This window comes from Antedon mediterranea, chromosome 2 (genome assembly GCF_964355755.1).
Source record: "Antedon mediterranea chromosome 2, ecAntMedi1.1, whole genome shotgun sequence".
Taxonomy (NCBI): domain Eukaryota; kingdom Metazoa; phylum Echinodermata; class Crinoidea; order Comatulida; family Antedonidae; genus Antedon; species Antedon mediterranea.
The window spans coordinates 40,490,910-40,505,899 of NC_092671.1; the positions used below are offsets into that span (position 1 = coordinate 40,490,910).

The 14,990-nt window shown below is 34.4% G+C and overlaps 1 protein-coding gene across 1 annotated transcript; it reads left to right on the forward strand.

Moving 5' to 3' along the window:
- Positions 1-243: 243 nt before the first annotated feature.
- On the forward strand, positions 244-14,958 carry LOC140041132 (WW domain-containing adapter protein with coiled-coil-like). The gene is made up of 12 exons (XM_072087547.1): positions 244-416; positions 597-630; positions 1,293-1,479; positions 3,866-3,978; positions 4,406-4,521; positions 6,282-6,382; positions 6,912-7,262; positions 10,300-10,479; positions 11,159-11,342; positions 11,775-11,961; positions 12,403-12,530; positions 13,015-14,958. The coding sequence occupies exons 1-12, from the start codon at positions 376-378 to the stop codon at positions 13,082-13,084; spliced, it is 1,692 nt and encodes a 563-aa protein (XP_071943648.1). The 5' UTR covers positions 244-375; the 3' UTR covers positions 13,085-14,958.
- The last annotated feature ends 32 nt before the right edge of the window (positions 14,959-14,990 follow it).

The following is a 14,990-nucleotide window of genomic DNA, read 5'->3' on the forward strand; positions in this document are numbered from 1 at the left end:
TACGTACACTACCAATTATAAACCGCATTGAATAATAGAATCTTCCATACAAAAATGATTAATATTTGTATTTTGTTTGATTTATTTATTTTTTTAATTACTTTTACGCAATATTATTGTTATAGATTAAATCTAATTGAAATTTTATATTTAAAACCGTTATAAATAGTATTTTTAACGATATCTCGACCGAAATAATTTGACCTCCGACAAAAGCCGATTAGTAAGACGAAGTATCCCGTATGTAGAATGGCGACTAAACCACCTAAAAGTGTTACGTGCTATGGGTTGAAATAGATGTTTATTTATTGCCAATATCGTTCAAACTTTAAGGCGATTCTTCGTAGCCGAAAAGCCTCATAGATTCTGGCATTGATGGTGATGCATGCAAGGAAAATTCCTCGTCTTACTGATGGGTAATAATATATTAATTTGTGTGAAATTTTTGGGTGCAGGAAGTCCAGAAAATCGGCCATCATTATTGAATGTTTGTGTTTTTGCCGTATGAAAATCACTTGATTTTTCCTACTAGAAAATAAAAACTTTAACAATGTGACCAACAATAAGTTTGATTAACATTTCTATTTTCTTTTCAGGTATAACGAAAAATTGGAAACCCATCCGCTTCAGGTGTGTTGAAGAAATCTGATGTTATTTTCTGGCTCAACATTCAATTCGTTGGACCAGCCACACACCCACTTTCACTCCAGCAGAGCAAAATAGGCCTAGGCCTAGCTCGAAATAATGCTTGTTTTTCATAAATAATAATTATTTAGATGTTTCAGTTATTACCCTTTATAGTGTTATAAAATATGCAAAATACATGACTTTTTTTGTTATTATATTTAGAATATAAACTTCCAAATCAACACCAGCCTCTCTTATTACACTACTAGGCCTAGTACTACCAGCCCTTCAATTGCAGAGTACCCCACTGCAATGGCTCTTCTATCCAACCAGCTGGGATGCAAGGGTAGCTAATTCACTAAAAAGTAGGCCTAGCTAATATATGTGCTTAGGGATACCTGACTGGAAATCATGGACAGTAGGCCTGTTTTAACTGGTTGAAATGTTGCCTACAGTAGCTAGTCCTAAGTTCATCTGGACATGAAGATACATGGCCTACTTTAGTTGATGAGACATAGGCCGACCTACAAGAGAAGATAGGGAAATACTTGAGTGCTGGAATCAAATGTCAAAATAAATTTGTTAATTAACCAAACAAAAGCTTTAACCTAGTGCCTGTAAAATATTAGGAGATAACACTTTGTTTTTATGAAATTTGTTTTTAGGCTGTAGATAAACTGTTGTCAAAGAAGAATGGAAATGGTCAACATGGTACCATTAATAGGGACCAAACGAATGATGGTGACATATCAACAAGAAAAGATAAAACCAACTGTAGACCTGATCATAACAGTCCACGTACATATAAAAACAAGGCATCGTTTATGCAAAAGCAAAGAGACCGTCAAAGAGGTACTTAATATTAATATTTAACATTTTCTTCAATTTTGTTAATTTAGGACATACAATGATATGTTTAATATGTTTTGCGATTATTTAATATTATTAATATAGATGTGTTACCTACAGTACAGAAAGAAATTACTGCTTCGTATCTACGCGTAGGCTTTCTAGGTAGAACGTAGGTCATTGTTCTCTCCTACGATGTATTGTTTGTAGCCTACAATGTATTGTTCTCTCCTACGATGTATTGTTCGTAGCCTACGATGTAGGCTACGCCTCGATCGTAGGGTGGTTCGTAGAAGCATGGACAATGCAAACAAACAATGTATTGTTTGCTAATTAAAATCCTACCTAAAGACAGTAGGTCAATTTTTGTAGCCGCCCTACGCATCGGTTATCCTAATTTGGACGGAAATCCGCCGACGAAACGACATCGGGCCGGTGGACCTCAGCTCACGTAGAGAGATTCAAGGCTAGGCCTAGCCTGTTTCGGCGGCCTACACTATAAATTATTTATTCCTACCTTGTTGGGTTAGCGAATTATAAAATTAGGACACCAACAAAATATATGCAAAATAAATATATATTCCATATTAAGATTTAACATACATAATAGGCCTTTTAAAATGATTACGACATGTATAAAGAAAAAGGCCCGACCAGAATTTGGAGGGGAAAAAACATGTTAGCTGAGCAGTTTAGAGAGAGTATTATGTTTCATGTCATGTGACACAAAATCCAGGTACACGATCTTAATTACTGTTTTATCGTTGTCAGACGGTAGCCACCCTCTCGTGCTCGTACTGAGTAAAAAAAACACATGAGAGATTGCGGTAAGCAGAGAGTATCGCGTTTCATGCCATGTGACCAAAAAAAAACTGTCTGTATTAATTACGGTCTTCTGTCGGCAGTCTTTTTGAGCGACCGATTGAACGTCCTGATGCTATATTTAGAATGAATTGTTTACGATCTTTTTTTCTCGGCATCGTTTCTGGATGGGACTGGACGTTCGCTATATTATGTTTATTAGTTGGCCTGTTCGTTGCGGTTCACCTGTGTTGGATCGTGTCTCTACGTTATACATCGTGGGAAATTTATATTCGCCGTTGAGTAGGTAAACACGCACGAAGGAAAAGATTATGATTAAAAAATATTACTTAAGAACATCGTAGGGTTGTTTATTTAAGTTACGAACTCCCTACGAAGTTCAGAACGTAGCTCATTGAAAGTTGTTTATTGAGGTTACGAAGCCAAACAATGGAACCTACGAAGCCAACAACGTAGCCTACGTTCTATCTACGAAGCTACTTCGTAGGTAAAGTTGCAGTATTTTCTTTCTGTACTGTAGTTCATCTGTTTATTTTTGTAATACTACAGTACTGTACAGGACTACAGACTTAAAGCTATGGGAAATACTGATTCTGATTTTCCAAAAGTAACAACCATATTGTATGTTACTTTGATGAAATAAGTGTTTAATAATCAATACTAGCAGAAGAGTGTGGAGTTGCAGTAGTTTATTCAGTACAGAATTATTCCTTTCAAGTCAAATTTTTCATTCATCCTACGTCCAAAACAGGACTTAAATGAAATAATATAAATAAGTGCATAGTAATAATCATTATAATTAAAAAATCAAATCACATTTAAACGCAACATCTTAAATCTACAAAATTCTTATTCATAATACTATTGGCCCATTGAACAAATCATTTATTTTGAACTTTTATTTAATAGTCTAATACCAGTTGGAACAAAAGAATTTAGTTTTGTCTTACACAACAGACCATGTGGGAGAAGTTCAAACTCATGAAATAGGGCATGTCCGATGTTTTTAAAATACATTTAAAACTAAAATTAGTTTGTCACAAAAAGATAAATATTTTGCAATGAGCAGACATATGTTCTGTAGTACAGTATATTAAATAATATGTAACAATTATTAATTACTGACGATGAAAATTAAAAAAACTCTTTGTATTTGATTTTATTTTTTTGGAAAGTTCCATATTTTCTCTCGGATTGCAATTAAACTTGTTTTCGTTTGTGTACAGATCTAAGAGCTCTTATTTTTCCATGGGTCAATCTAGTTTGTATCAAATTCAGAAACTAAACCAGTAAACAATATAGATATAGTCAGCACCTCAACATTTTGGTGTACATAGGGTTTCAGTAAAATCTTTCATGAAATTCTAGTCATATGTACAAACACACAGCACATCTCATTGTGGATGGCATAGGTATCAGTGCGTAGCAACCTTACTATTTAGACCCTGTTAGGGCTATACTTTTAAAATAATATTTTGGAAAATATATAAACTGATAAGAGATGAAAATATTGATAGAGTTTTCAAAGATGAACTCTGAATTTTTGAATTATTGTATTTTTCTGTAGTATCTTCAACTGGTTCATCTCCTGCAGAGAATTCTCATAATAACCTATCTGGTGCTCATCATACTGCAAGTAATAGTACAGAGCATAGTGCACATGAGAAGAAAATTAAAGAGGTAGGCTACACATACTTCAATTTTTGTTCATGGATATTTAGTACTTAAGTACAATAAGTAAGGAGGTTCGAAGTATTAAGTAAATGTATATGGGGAATAACCTGCGACTTACAGCCTACTGGGCTGAATTGCGCACAGGTGTGGAAGGCATACCACCAACTTTCTACTCCCCTAAGGGTCCCTTCATGTCGATTGCTGCTGTATTTTAAACTGTAGCAAGAAATACCTTTTTAGAGCAATTTAGGTAATATAAATCCTTAAAATAAATTCATCAAAATAGATACAAATTCATCAAGCTGGAAAACCTAGCATTGTTGTTTAAATTACGGTATTATGCCCTTCATTTTTCCTTAAAAACTCCCAGATTTTACTTTTTAAGTTTATATATATTTTTTTATCTGCAATGCTTAAATATTTTCTTGTAAAGATACTGGGTAAGGCCCAGCAATGGACAGAACATATTAGCTCCTCTGGAAAGAAATACTATTACAACTGTAAAACAGAAGTATCACAGTGGGAAAAACCAAAAGAATGGCTTGAACGGTAAGTCATTCGTAAAGCTATTATAAGCAATAATATTCAGCATTGTTTTATGTTTACTATAACTTACTTACTTTACCCTTAGCTGTTTGGGGGCTGTTGAGGCACCGTAGATAATTTAACAACTCTCCTCTGTGTGGCCCTGTCCTAACCATCCTCTTGTTTTAATGCGAGTCAGTTTTGTCCATTCGTAGTCCATGTTGTCTTCATTACTTACTTTGCCCTTTGTCATTTAGGAGTTGTTGGGGCACTGTAGATAATTTAACAACACTCCTCTATGTGGCCCTGTCCTAACCATCCTCTTGTCTTAATGCGAGTCAGTTTGGTCCATTCTTGGTCCATGTTGTCTTCCTTACTTACTTTGCCATTTAGGAGTTGTTGGGGCACTGTAGATGATTTAACAACTCTCATCTAGTGTCTTATTGCGACAACGTGTTGAATGCGTTGGGATTTTTGCAATAATTCTGTCCTGTACTGTACACTAGCTAGCTCAATTTTTAACTGGGCCGGATCGGCTAGGTCTCCTTCCTACTACCGGTCTACTTGCTTGATGCAGTATCCGCTTTTTTGGAGAGTAAACTAGGCCTATTTTAGGCCTACTTATTAGACGATCGGGACACCATACGTGCGGACGGCGATCGGACCTTGTTTTGCCTCAATATTTACAGCCGATTTTTGTAGAACGTTTTAGGTTTAGATTGTTTAGGAGTTTGGTTTATAGGATGGGTTTGGAATCTGCTGAGTTTTGTTATTTATGGGCCAATCGTTTAGTAATAGGCTAGCTAGGCCCATGAATGATGGCCCCAATGTTTTAACGTAGCCATCGTGGCATGGAATCCCTAGTCAGAAATTGCTCTCACCCATGAATAAAATGATTTAGGCTAGGCCTTCATTCATTCATTCATTCTTTATTTAGCCTTTAAAATCGAAATACATTTAAAACAAGGTAACAAAAACAAGACGGGTGAAAATCTAAGGAGGCATGGATAAGCAAAAGCAATTAAAATCGCTGTACAGTAGCTCGCAGGCTTGCTTATTCAGGCCTAGCCTAGTACATGAAGCCGATATACGATCTGTACTATTCGAGGTAAAAAAATAGTATAATTTATGACTCCGTAATCTGTACTAAATTTTGTATTTCATTAAATGTCAAATAAATATATGCTACTACTGTTATTATTACACTTTAGGCCTAGCTTAGAAAATCTACAAAAAATGTATTTCACAATGATCGGGTGGTCGTCGTTTGACAGGGGAGAGAGAACACAACGTACAAGCTTGACGTTGCGAGTTTGGAATCCACTGATGACGTGATTTTGTGAATATCTCATGAATATTAATGAGCTTCTCTAAGCTGCTGAAAAACAGACTTTCCATGAATTTACCCTAAAATGTATATGAAATTTAATTTGTTTAATTTCTCGTTATTACTTCTTCATTCTGACATGTCTATATTGTTATAATATTTTTTATTTAATAAATAAACAATATTTAAAAGCAATTTTAAACCCAGAATCCCCCTTTAACAACTCTCATCTAGTGTCTTATTGTGAGTCAGTTTGGTTTGATGTTGTCTTTCTAGTGTTTCTTGGTTCTTTCCTATTTACTCAATTATTATTACTATAGTATGTCATTTTAACTACAAGTGGTACTGTACAGTAGTTTGGTGGATAACAACATCTTTGGCTCAAATCTTTTGTCTTGTCACTTTACAAGGATTTTTTCATCAGAGCTTTTTTTAAAAAAGATGATTTATTTTTCAGAGAGAAGTTTCACAAAATGGTCAATGAATCCAATCATAAAATTGGAATCAAACAAACATCAAGTTCAAGTGTTTCTGTTAATAGTAATAACAGCAGTAAAAGTAAGTTTACACTTAAATATTTTGACATTGTCAGAATGACAAAAACAATAAAGCTCTGTACTTGTATTATCCAACTGTATGTTTGTGTGTGTATGAGAAAACCTACATTTCAATTTTTACTCGCATTCTTAAAATATTTATTTGTTGTAATCCAATTTTTTCCTTAAGCTCTGTCTACACTATCTAATAACTAATGTGATGTGCCCAAATATGGTGGTGATATGCCCAAATATGGTAATGGAATGACATCATCATGTCCACATATGGGCACACCACATTTGTTTGTCACATAAAGTTTGATAGTGTAGACAGAGCTTTAGGTAATGTTATAATTAAATATTAATTGTAACCATTGAATAATTTAAAATGAATTTAATTATACAGGCGGGGAAAGTAAGCATTCCACAGAGAGCATGCATTCTCAAAATATGGATTTTTTATAAAGACCACTTTTTTCCTTAGGTAATGTTGTAATTAAATGTCTGTAACCGTAACCAATAACCGTTGAAATTAATTTTAAATTGTACAGGTGGGGAGAGTAAGCATTCCACAGAGAGCAGCACACATGGTAACAAAGATGCTCATTACTTGTCATCGTCATCCTCATATTTTAATAAAATACATGGAAAATTATCATCGGAGAAGCAGCACAGTAGCTCATCAAGCCAATCAAAGAGTGCCTCCACACCTGTCATCCCCCTTAAAATCCGTTTTACTTCTGGTGAACAGAGTAATGAAAACCAGACCAGTGAACTTACTCAAAAGGACTCAATACGAAGTGGTCTGGACTTTTTACGAGGCACTAGTTTGTCATTGGCTACTGATGCTCATGGAAGGTTAAAGAATTTAGTCGCAAATGCACCTAGAGTAGAACGAATTGGTAAGTTTTATGGTTCTTTTAGTTTGTGAAGATGGTTTTTTAAACATTTATGTTTGTTGTCAATATCATTTTTATGTATTTTGTTTATGGGAATTTAAGAGGGCCCCTGTATATCAACTGGCAATAATTTGTCCAGCTGGAAGGGTTACCTTCTATACATACAGTTGAAATAAAAAATAAATAAAACAGGGTTGTGAATGTACTATGTTTTTAGGGTAATTCAGTATCTTATATAAATTAAGTTAGTATGAACAAATTAATACACTGATAAATGTGCTGACAGGGGTATTTTTTTTTTCTGACTCCATTTTTTAATCAATATTGGTAATCGACATCTATAAAATATTGTTTACCGTAACTTCTTAAATGTGCATGTTCCGCAAATAACTTTCCTCAAAGCTTGTCAATACATGTTGAGGATACTGAACACATATTTTGTACACTTTACAGTAACTGCATTCATTTTCAGGTTTGGTTCTAAATCTGAAAATCAATGTTATCAATAGTTTTCTAGCCATGTATCCACTTTTGTAAAGTAAATTCTATTAAATATCTTTTTTTTTTCAATTCAATTTTGGTTTATAAAATATAAGTGGCATTGCAGAAAATTCTGAAATGCGCCAAATTTACATTTAAAATTGAATAAAATACATGTATAATTTGTATCCCTTTATCAAGTGTATGGGTTAGACTGTGGTTTCTAATTTATACAGTTGAAGGGTATACAGGTTGCAAAATCATTCAAAGAGTGACTTCCTAAAACAAGTGTCTTTGGAAACATAGTTATATCATACGACATGTACTGTACATGTTTACCCTAAACTGTATTACAGTACATTTTCTGGATGGTTTCAATTGGCATTTTCAGTACTTAAGATAATGGTTTAGTTTTCTACTTTCCCTTAAAAACATATTTTCAGTTTCCAACCATAGGGCTATTGTAAAGCATACAGTACATGTTTGTAATTCTACCATATCTATGCTCACGCTACCCATTCGCGTTTTCGCAAATTGCGATTGGAGTTGTCAATTTGCGAAAAAAAAATTATATCATTCGCAAAACTTGCGAAAATAATTTTTCCTTAAAAACTCAAACTTTGTCCGCTTAGTTAGGCTTCAAATGTTAAAGTTTTATGTAAACCACAACGACTTCGCCGCCGCCGTCGCCAGCCTATAATACGTGGCAGCGATGTAGCGTTACGCTATCAATGACGTTTTTTTCGCGCCACTCGAACGAATTAAAACAAGTTTTCCGTTAAGGAGGCTTATTAATTGTACAGGCGAGTAGTTGTAAATCGCGTTATCTGTAAGTGTACACGCGGCCGACTAAGGAGAATTTATTTTATGAATAGACATGCGCAGTAATTGTAATTACGAACAAACAAACAAAATGCATGCGTATATTTAGTTCTGAAAAGAATTGGGAATATAAGTGAAATGGGTGTGAACTGGTGTAAAAGCTATAACAATGATTTCCTCAGAGTCCATAAACAGTTGTATCTACAGTACTGTAGTGTATGGGTAATTTCCAGTTAGCTGTGTAATTCATACACTTTTTGACAATGTTTGTAATTTTTCTCTGCTACTGTAAGCAAGTATTCTGGTTTTAATTAAACATTGTTGCATATGATACTGTCTATACTATCAAACTAGTTTGACAATTGTGATGTGCCCAAATATGGTAGTGATGTCCAAATATGGTAGTAATATCACATCAAGTCTATATCAGGGATGAAAATTAACCTTTAAACCATAGTGGCCAGCAGGGCCAGTTAAAGTTGAAGGATGGTCGCCCTTATTAAAAATGGCTGGCCCTTATTAAAAATGGCCGGCCCTTATTAATTTTTTGTACACATTTTTTTTGCCCGACGGGGGTGGGGATAACCCCCCCCCCCATCCCCACCGGGCAAAAAAAATGTATACTGTACCTCTCCCCTAAAAGCCCCCACACCCACCTTCACACACAATATTTTCCGTGGGGATTGTATTATTCTACAGTAAAAAAACTCAAGCCAATTTTTTTTTTATGGCCTGGGTAGATTGGGTTTCAGGAGCCTGGAGAATCCTGTCCTGGCCAACTATGCCTTTAGCCTAGCTTTTCTAGCCTATAGCTTGTTGGTCTAGAAATCAGACAGAAAACTGTATTTACCTTCAATTCATAAATTATACAATTCTAACATGCAACAGCCATTAAAATATTGATAATAAGTTACAAAGTATCATTTTAAAATAATTAAGAAAGATATTTGCTCGTGTTTACATGTGTCACACATGGGCGCACGCACAATATTGGGGAGGGCTGTGAGAGAGAGCTTCTAGAAGATGCACGTGTTTTGAGGAGGATTTGAGTGACCAAAATTTGTTAGAACTTTCGAAGAAATAATCCATCTTCAAAATGACATAATTAAAGCAACTAAGCTTTTTAAATAATAAACATTATATTTAGGCCTCCTATATTAATTTTTCCTTTTAAAATTAAATATATTTTATTAACTCGTTCCATAAAAACATGTAGTAAGCATAAAAGGAAAAATTATTGGTTGGGACATGTGCTTCCTGTAAAGGAGGTGTTTCTATGACACCGTACAGGTTGCACTATGAGGCGATGAAGTAAACTCGCCCTTGAATGCAGGCAGGGGAATCCCCTTTGTTGGTACCTCGCACTGTGAGATGGAGCACGATTAATTGCTCTTCTTTTCAAAGGTTGTTGAGTGCGATCGCGATCGCGATCCTTAAAAACCGAGGGACTGCCATTAGGCTTGTAGCTTTATAACTTAGCTTATATATTATTAGCCTAGGCCTAGATTGGTTATAAAAGGTAGGTGGATGCAGTTTCTGGAAGTCGCCAGACGGGTCGACCATCACAAAATTAATACTCGCCCTTACCAAATAAAGGTCGCCATTGGCGACCGGGCGACCGTTAATTTTCAGCCCTGCTATATATGGGCACATTTTTTGTCACATCAATTTTGATAGTGTAGACAAAGCTTAAAGCAGTAGGGCATTATTATACTAAAACAGTTATTTCTTTTGACAGAATCTAAACGTTCAAGTTCTGGATCACCAGGTACACCTTCACCAGGATCAACACAGCAGCGTAATAATTTACCTAGCCAACATTCTGTCACTACTAATGTACAAAAAATCTCCTCTTGCTCACCCTCAGTAGATAAACCAAATAATGTAGATAGTAAAACTGACGAAGGAGGCCAAGATAGTAAGTTTGTTTTTAATATTTTTTGTTTATCATCATCTTCGTATACTGTGCAGAACCTCATTTGAGTATAGTCGCACATGGTTAAATTTAATTGACCCAGAGGGCCCAGTGACTGGTACTAGTACACCGGGGTCACCCCTACTCATCTCAAAAGATGTACTGGGCTCTTTAAAGTGCACATGAGCTAGATGTGTACACTGAACCTACGGTTTAAAGTCCTTATCCGAGAAGACTCGTTTTACCACCAGAACCATGGAGTGAGTGAGCCTCGAACCCATGCAGTTATGTCTACAGTACATATTACGGTTCCACTGTCTTAACCGCTCGGCCACTCATTCAGTCTTTTTGTATCACATTTAAGTACTTACTAAAGTACCAAATTACTACCACCAGATCCATGGAGCGAGTGAGCCTCAAACCCTTGCCGATGTTATGACTACATATTACGATTCGACTGTCTTAACCGCTCGGCCACTCACTCAGTCTTTTTGTATCACATTTAAGTACTTACTAAAGTACCAAATTACTACCACCAGACCCATGGAGCGAGTGAGCCTCAACCCCTTGCCGATGTTATGGCTACATAATTAAGTTTCCACTCTCTTTAGCCACTCACTCCTTTTGTATCACCTTTAAGTACTTAAGTACCAAATTTAAAATAAGTTTGTACTTTTGACAGGGCTATCAAATCCTTCACCGTTATCAGCAGCATCAGCTTCTGATCTCACATCTCCTGTAGTAACACATCTGTCACCAAGGCAACAGCAGCCAACACCTTTATCAACGTCAATTAATGTTGCATCACATGTATCACCTGACAATAAAAGGACAGATATCAAAATCAACTATAGTCCTCAATCCAGGTAGGTTATCCTATTTTATACAATAATAATACAGATTTCTAGTGTTCACTTTGCCACCGAAGGTGCTTTTAAATGCTTTTAGTATCACCTCCGAGTAAACGCACAATAATCAGTTGAGATTCATATATTTGTATTCATTGTATTTGTATTCATATGTATTATGTGCTTAAAAATCAAAATGTATTATAAATTATTGTTATTTCTTTTTGTACTACACTATAGATTATTTTTTGCCACAAAGAGATTTTAAATTGATTATTTAAATTATTCATTTCTTTATCATATTTTATTAAAATTTGAATTGCAGATTTTCATATTTATTATTGATCAGTTTACAGTACACATCATCATTATCTGCCTACTGTATACTGTTCACAACCTCATTTGCACATGTTAGATTATTTAAGATTCTTAAACTTTTTATTAATTCAGGAAATCGAGTCCACCATTGGACAACTTAAATAAAGCCAGCAGCAGTAGTACTCAGTCAGTACTAGAAGAACCAATAGTGACCAAGCCTCTACCCCTTCCTACAATCACTCCTTCCTTAGCAAGATATTGTGATGATAGTTTGTTATCACATGTTGCAGGATGGCATGCAGAACATGTACAGCGACAAGTATGTACTTTTTTTATATATTTATAATACAGTCAACTGTCCCAATACCAAACTCTCTGAAAACCGGAAACTCCCATAATACCAAACTTTTCTTCCAAACAGCCCCAAATTCATTTTTACCATTAAAAACACATTCTGAAAACCAGATATATTTGGCCAGCCCAAAGGTATTGGGAGAGTTGACTGTAACTTTATTTAACCAAAACGTTTTGTCTACATTAATAATTGTAATGAACAATTGTATTGGAATCTCTGTGCCAGTATAATATGTTTGTTCAGATTTTATTATCCATTTAATTTTTTTTTATGGCATATTCAACAACAAAAACGTTATTTTATTCAAATGGACAATATCTCTTTTTAAGTTTCTCTATATAAGAAAGTGAAAAAGCAGGTTCCAAGATTATTTTTTCAAACAAAAATGTTTTTATTTATCAATAGGCTCGTAAAATAAATGATGAAAGTCATTTATTAGCAGCAGATTCAGCATCTCAAGTTTCAGTAGATTTAAAGTATGCCCGTTCATTAGTCAGAGCGTCAGAGATTCAAGTTACTTTACAAGAACAGAGGTAGGAACTTGTCCACTCAAGCGTGTTGACCAATGACAAGCGAAAGTTTGAATAATCCAAAGCTTGTGATTGGTCAACTTTCTTATGTTGCGTTTACGTCAATGTGTTGCGTTCTAGTGGGAACCAAACCTTATTTAATACTCTTTTTTAAAGCTTGGTCAATACTTCATAACACCTGGTCAGTAGTAGAGCTATATTTCCTGGCCAATACTAGAGCTATATTGCCTGGTCAATATTTAATCCATAACACCTGGTCAGTAGTAGAGCTATATTGCCTGATCTTGTATTAACCACCTGATCTTGTATTAACCACCTGATCTTGTATTAACCACCTGATCTTGTATTAACCACCTGATCTTCTATTAACCACCTGATCTTCTATTAACCACCTGATCTTCTATTAACCACCTGATCTTCTATTAACCACCTATTGTATAATGCTACACAAATATTTTACTTAATAAACTTTTTATTTGCATTTCAGATTACATTTTCTACAGCAACAAGTTAAAGAATTAGAGCGACTTAAAAGTGAAAATGCATTTATGTCATAGCAATGTTAGTGTATAATGGCCATTAGGTTTGTACAGCATTCCTGCTTGTTGTAGCCTATTGCTCTCACACAATGTGACATAGGATGGATACCGCTGAAGAAGAAGAAAGACATGAGGTAACATTGAGGTTGATTACATGATGGAATGTTAACTGACTGTTGCTGCTGCTTGAGACATAGCATACATGGCTTTATTTATTATGTTACCCACTATACTCATTTGTATGCTCAATTGAATATTGTTATATCTTTTGAATGAAACTGTGATTTGTTTACTCTAATTCTAGATGACTAGATGCAAGTATTTTTGATAATAAACATTGTTTATCTTACTTTGAAACGCTAGATATTCCATATAGATGAGTTTAATTATGAAACCCACTATTGTAACTTCATGGTGCATGCCATGAAAATGGTTTAAAACATTTAATATGCCACCAATGAATAATTAATACCACTTGCATATCAATATTGGGAGTTTAAAATTGGTTATTAGTAAAATTAAACAATTAAATTTAAAAACAGTGAACAATGAAATAAAGAATATATATTTATTAAATCTTATATTGGTTGATGGTATCTAAGTTTAAATGTTTAATGCACTTTGCAGCAATTATCTAAAGTTTGGATTTATTTAGAAACCATGTTCACTGTATGTATGGCCAGCTACCAAAAGGCTGTGCCATTGCATCCACATAGAGTCCACATACTTTGTGCTCAGGATTGGTTGCTCAGGATTGGTTGTAAACTGTCAACAATTGCTTCATTTTTGTATAAATTGTTGTGGCGATACAGATTCGTTGAGCCTGTTGTTGGTTAGATTTATTAAATAGCTTTGTCTTCGTTTTTATTCAGTTCTGTATCTTGAAAATAAGTTTTTTTATAAGAAAATGAAATTGGTGTCTCAATTTAATAGGAGAGTTATTAAATGTTAAAATAATTCTTAGTATAAAATACATGTTGAAATGACACAGGTGATAAATGACTTACAAAATGATTATTTACATTGTGACCTCTTAAAGTCAGTTTAAAAAGTTTTTGTTTAGGAGTTGCAACACTTTTATGTTTTATACTACACAGTACAAACATCGCTGTAGTATAATTTTGTTCGTAGTAACACAAATTAATATGTTCGCTAAATTTTGATTATTAAATATGTATTACTCTACCGTGGTGGTACAGGTTGTTTAAAAGTGCATACTTGTTACAAATTCTATTTATGATTCCTGTATGCACAATCTGATTTTAAATTAACATTCGAATTCAAATAAGAGGTTTTAAACTTTGTGATATCCTGTAATATTGTGTATGCAGATTAGTGGATACACAAGTACACCAACACCATACCATTTCAGTTTATTCACTATTTTATTCTACAGCAAGATTTTTGTTATCCTTTTTTTGTATTCTTCTGTAGAAGCGCTTGTACCATATGTAATCCAGCCAAATTAATGTATGCTGAATAGTAACTCCTTTAACAGCAGCATCAGTTACATCAAGCATAGAAATTCTTGTTTTTTCTTGGTATAAAGAGTTCAATTTGTAGAGAATATGGGTGGTATAAAAATGATTAACTGTAAATATTTATTTTGCCTCTCTAAAATTGAAAGAGATTAGTTTATGCTATTTATAGCAGCTGTGGGTAACTTAAGGGGAAGTATAGATTAGTAAAAGAAACTGACTGTGTAGACTTTTGGTGGCTGTACAAAGTAATGTACTGCCTATCTACCATTAGTGGATTCCCTGTGCCCACATCACGGCGTATAAATTGAGAAAATATAAAGAAGCTTTGGAACATCTGGGCAGTTAAATTCCTATGCTGATTTTCTGAATAAATATGACGTAAAAAGTTCAAAGTGAACTTGATATATTGCACATAGTTTGTATTTGGTATTTGTTTGTTTGTG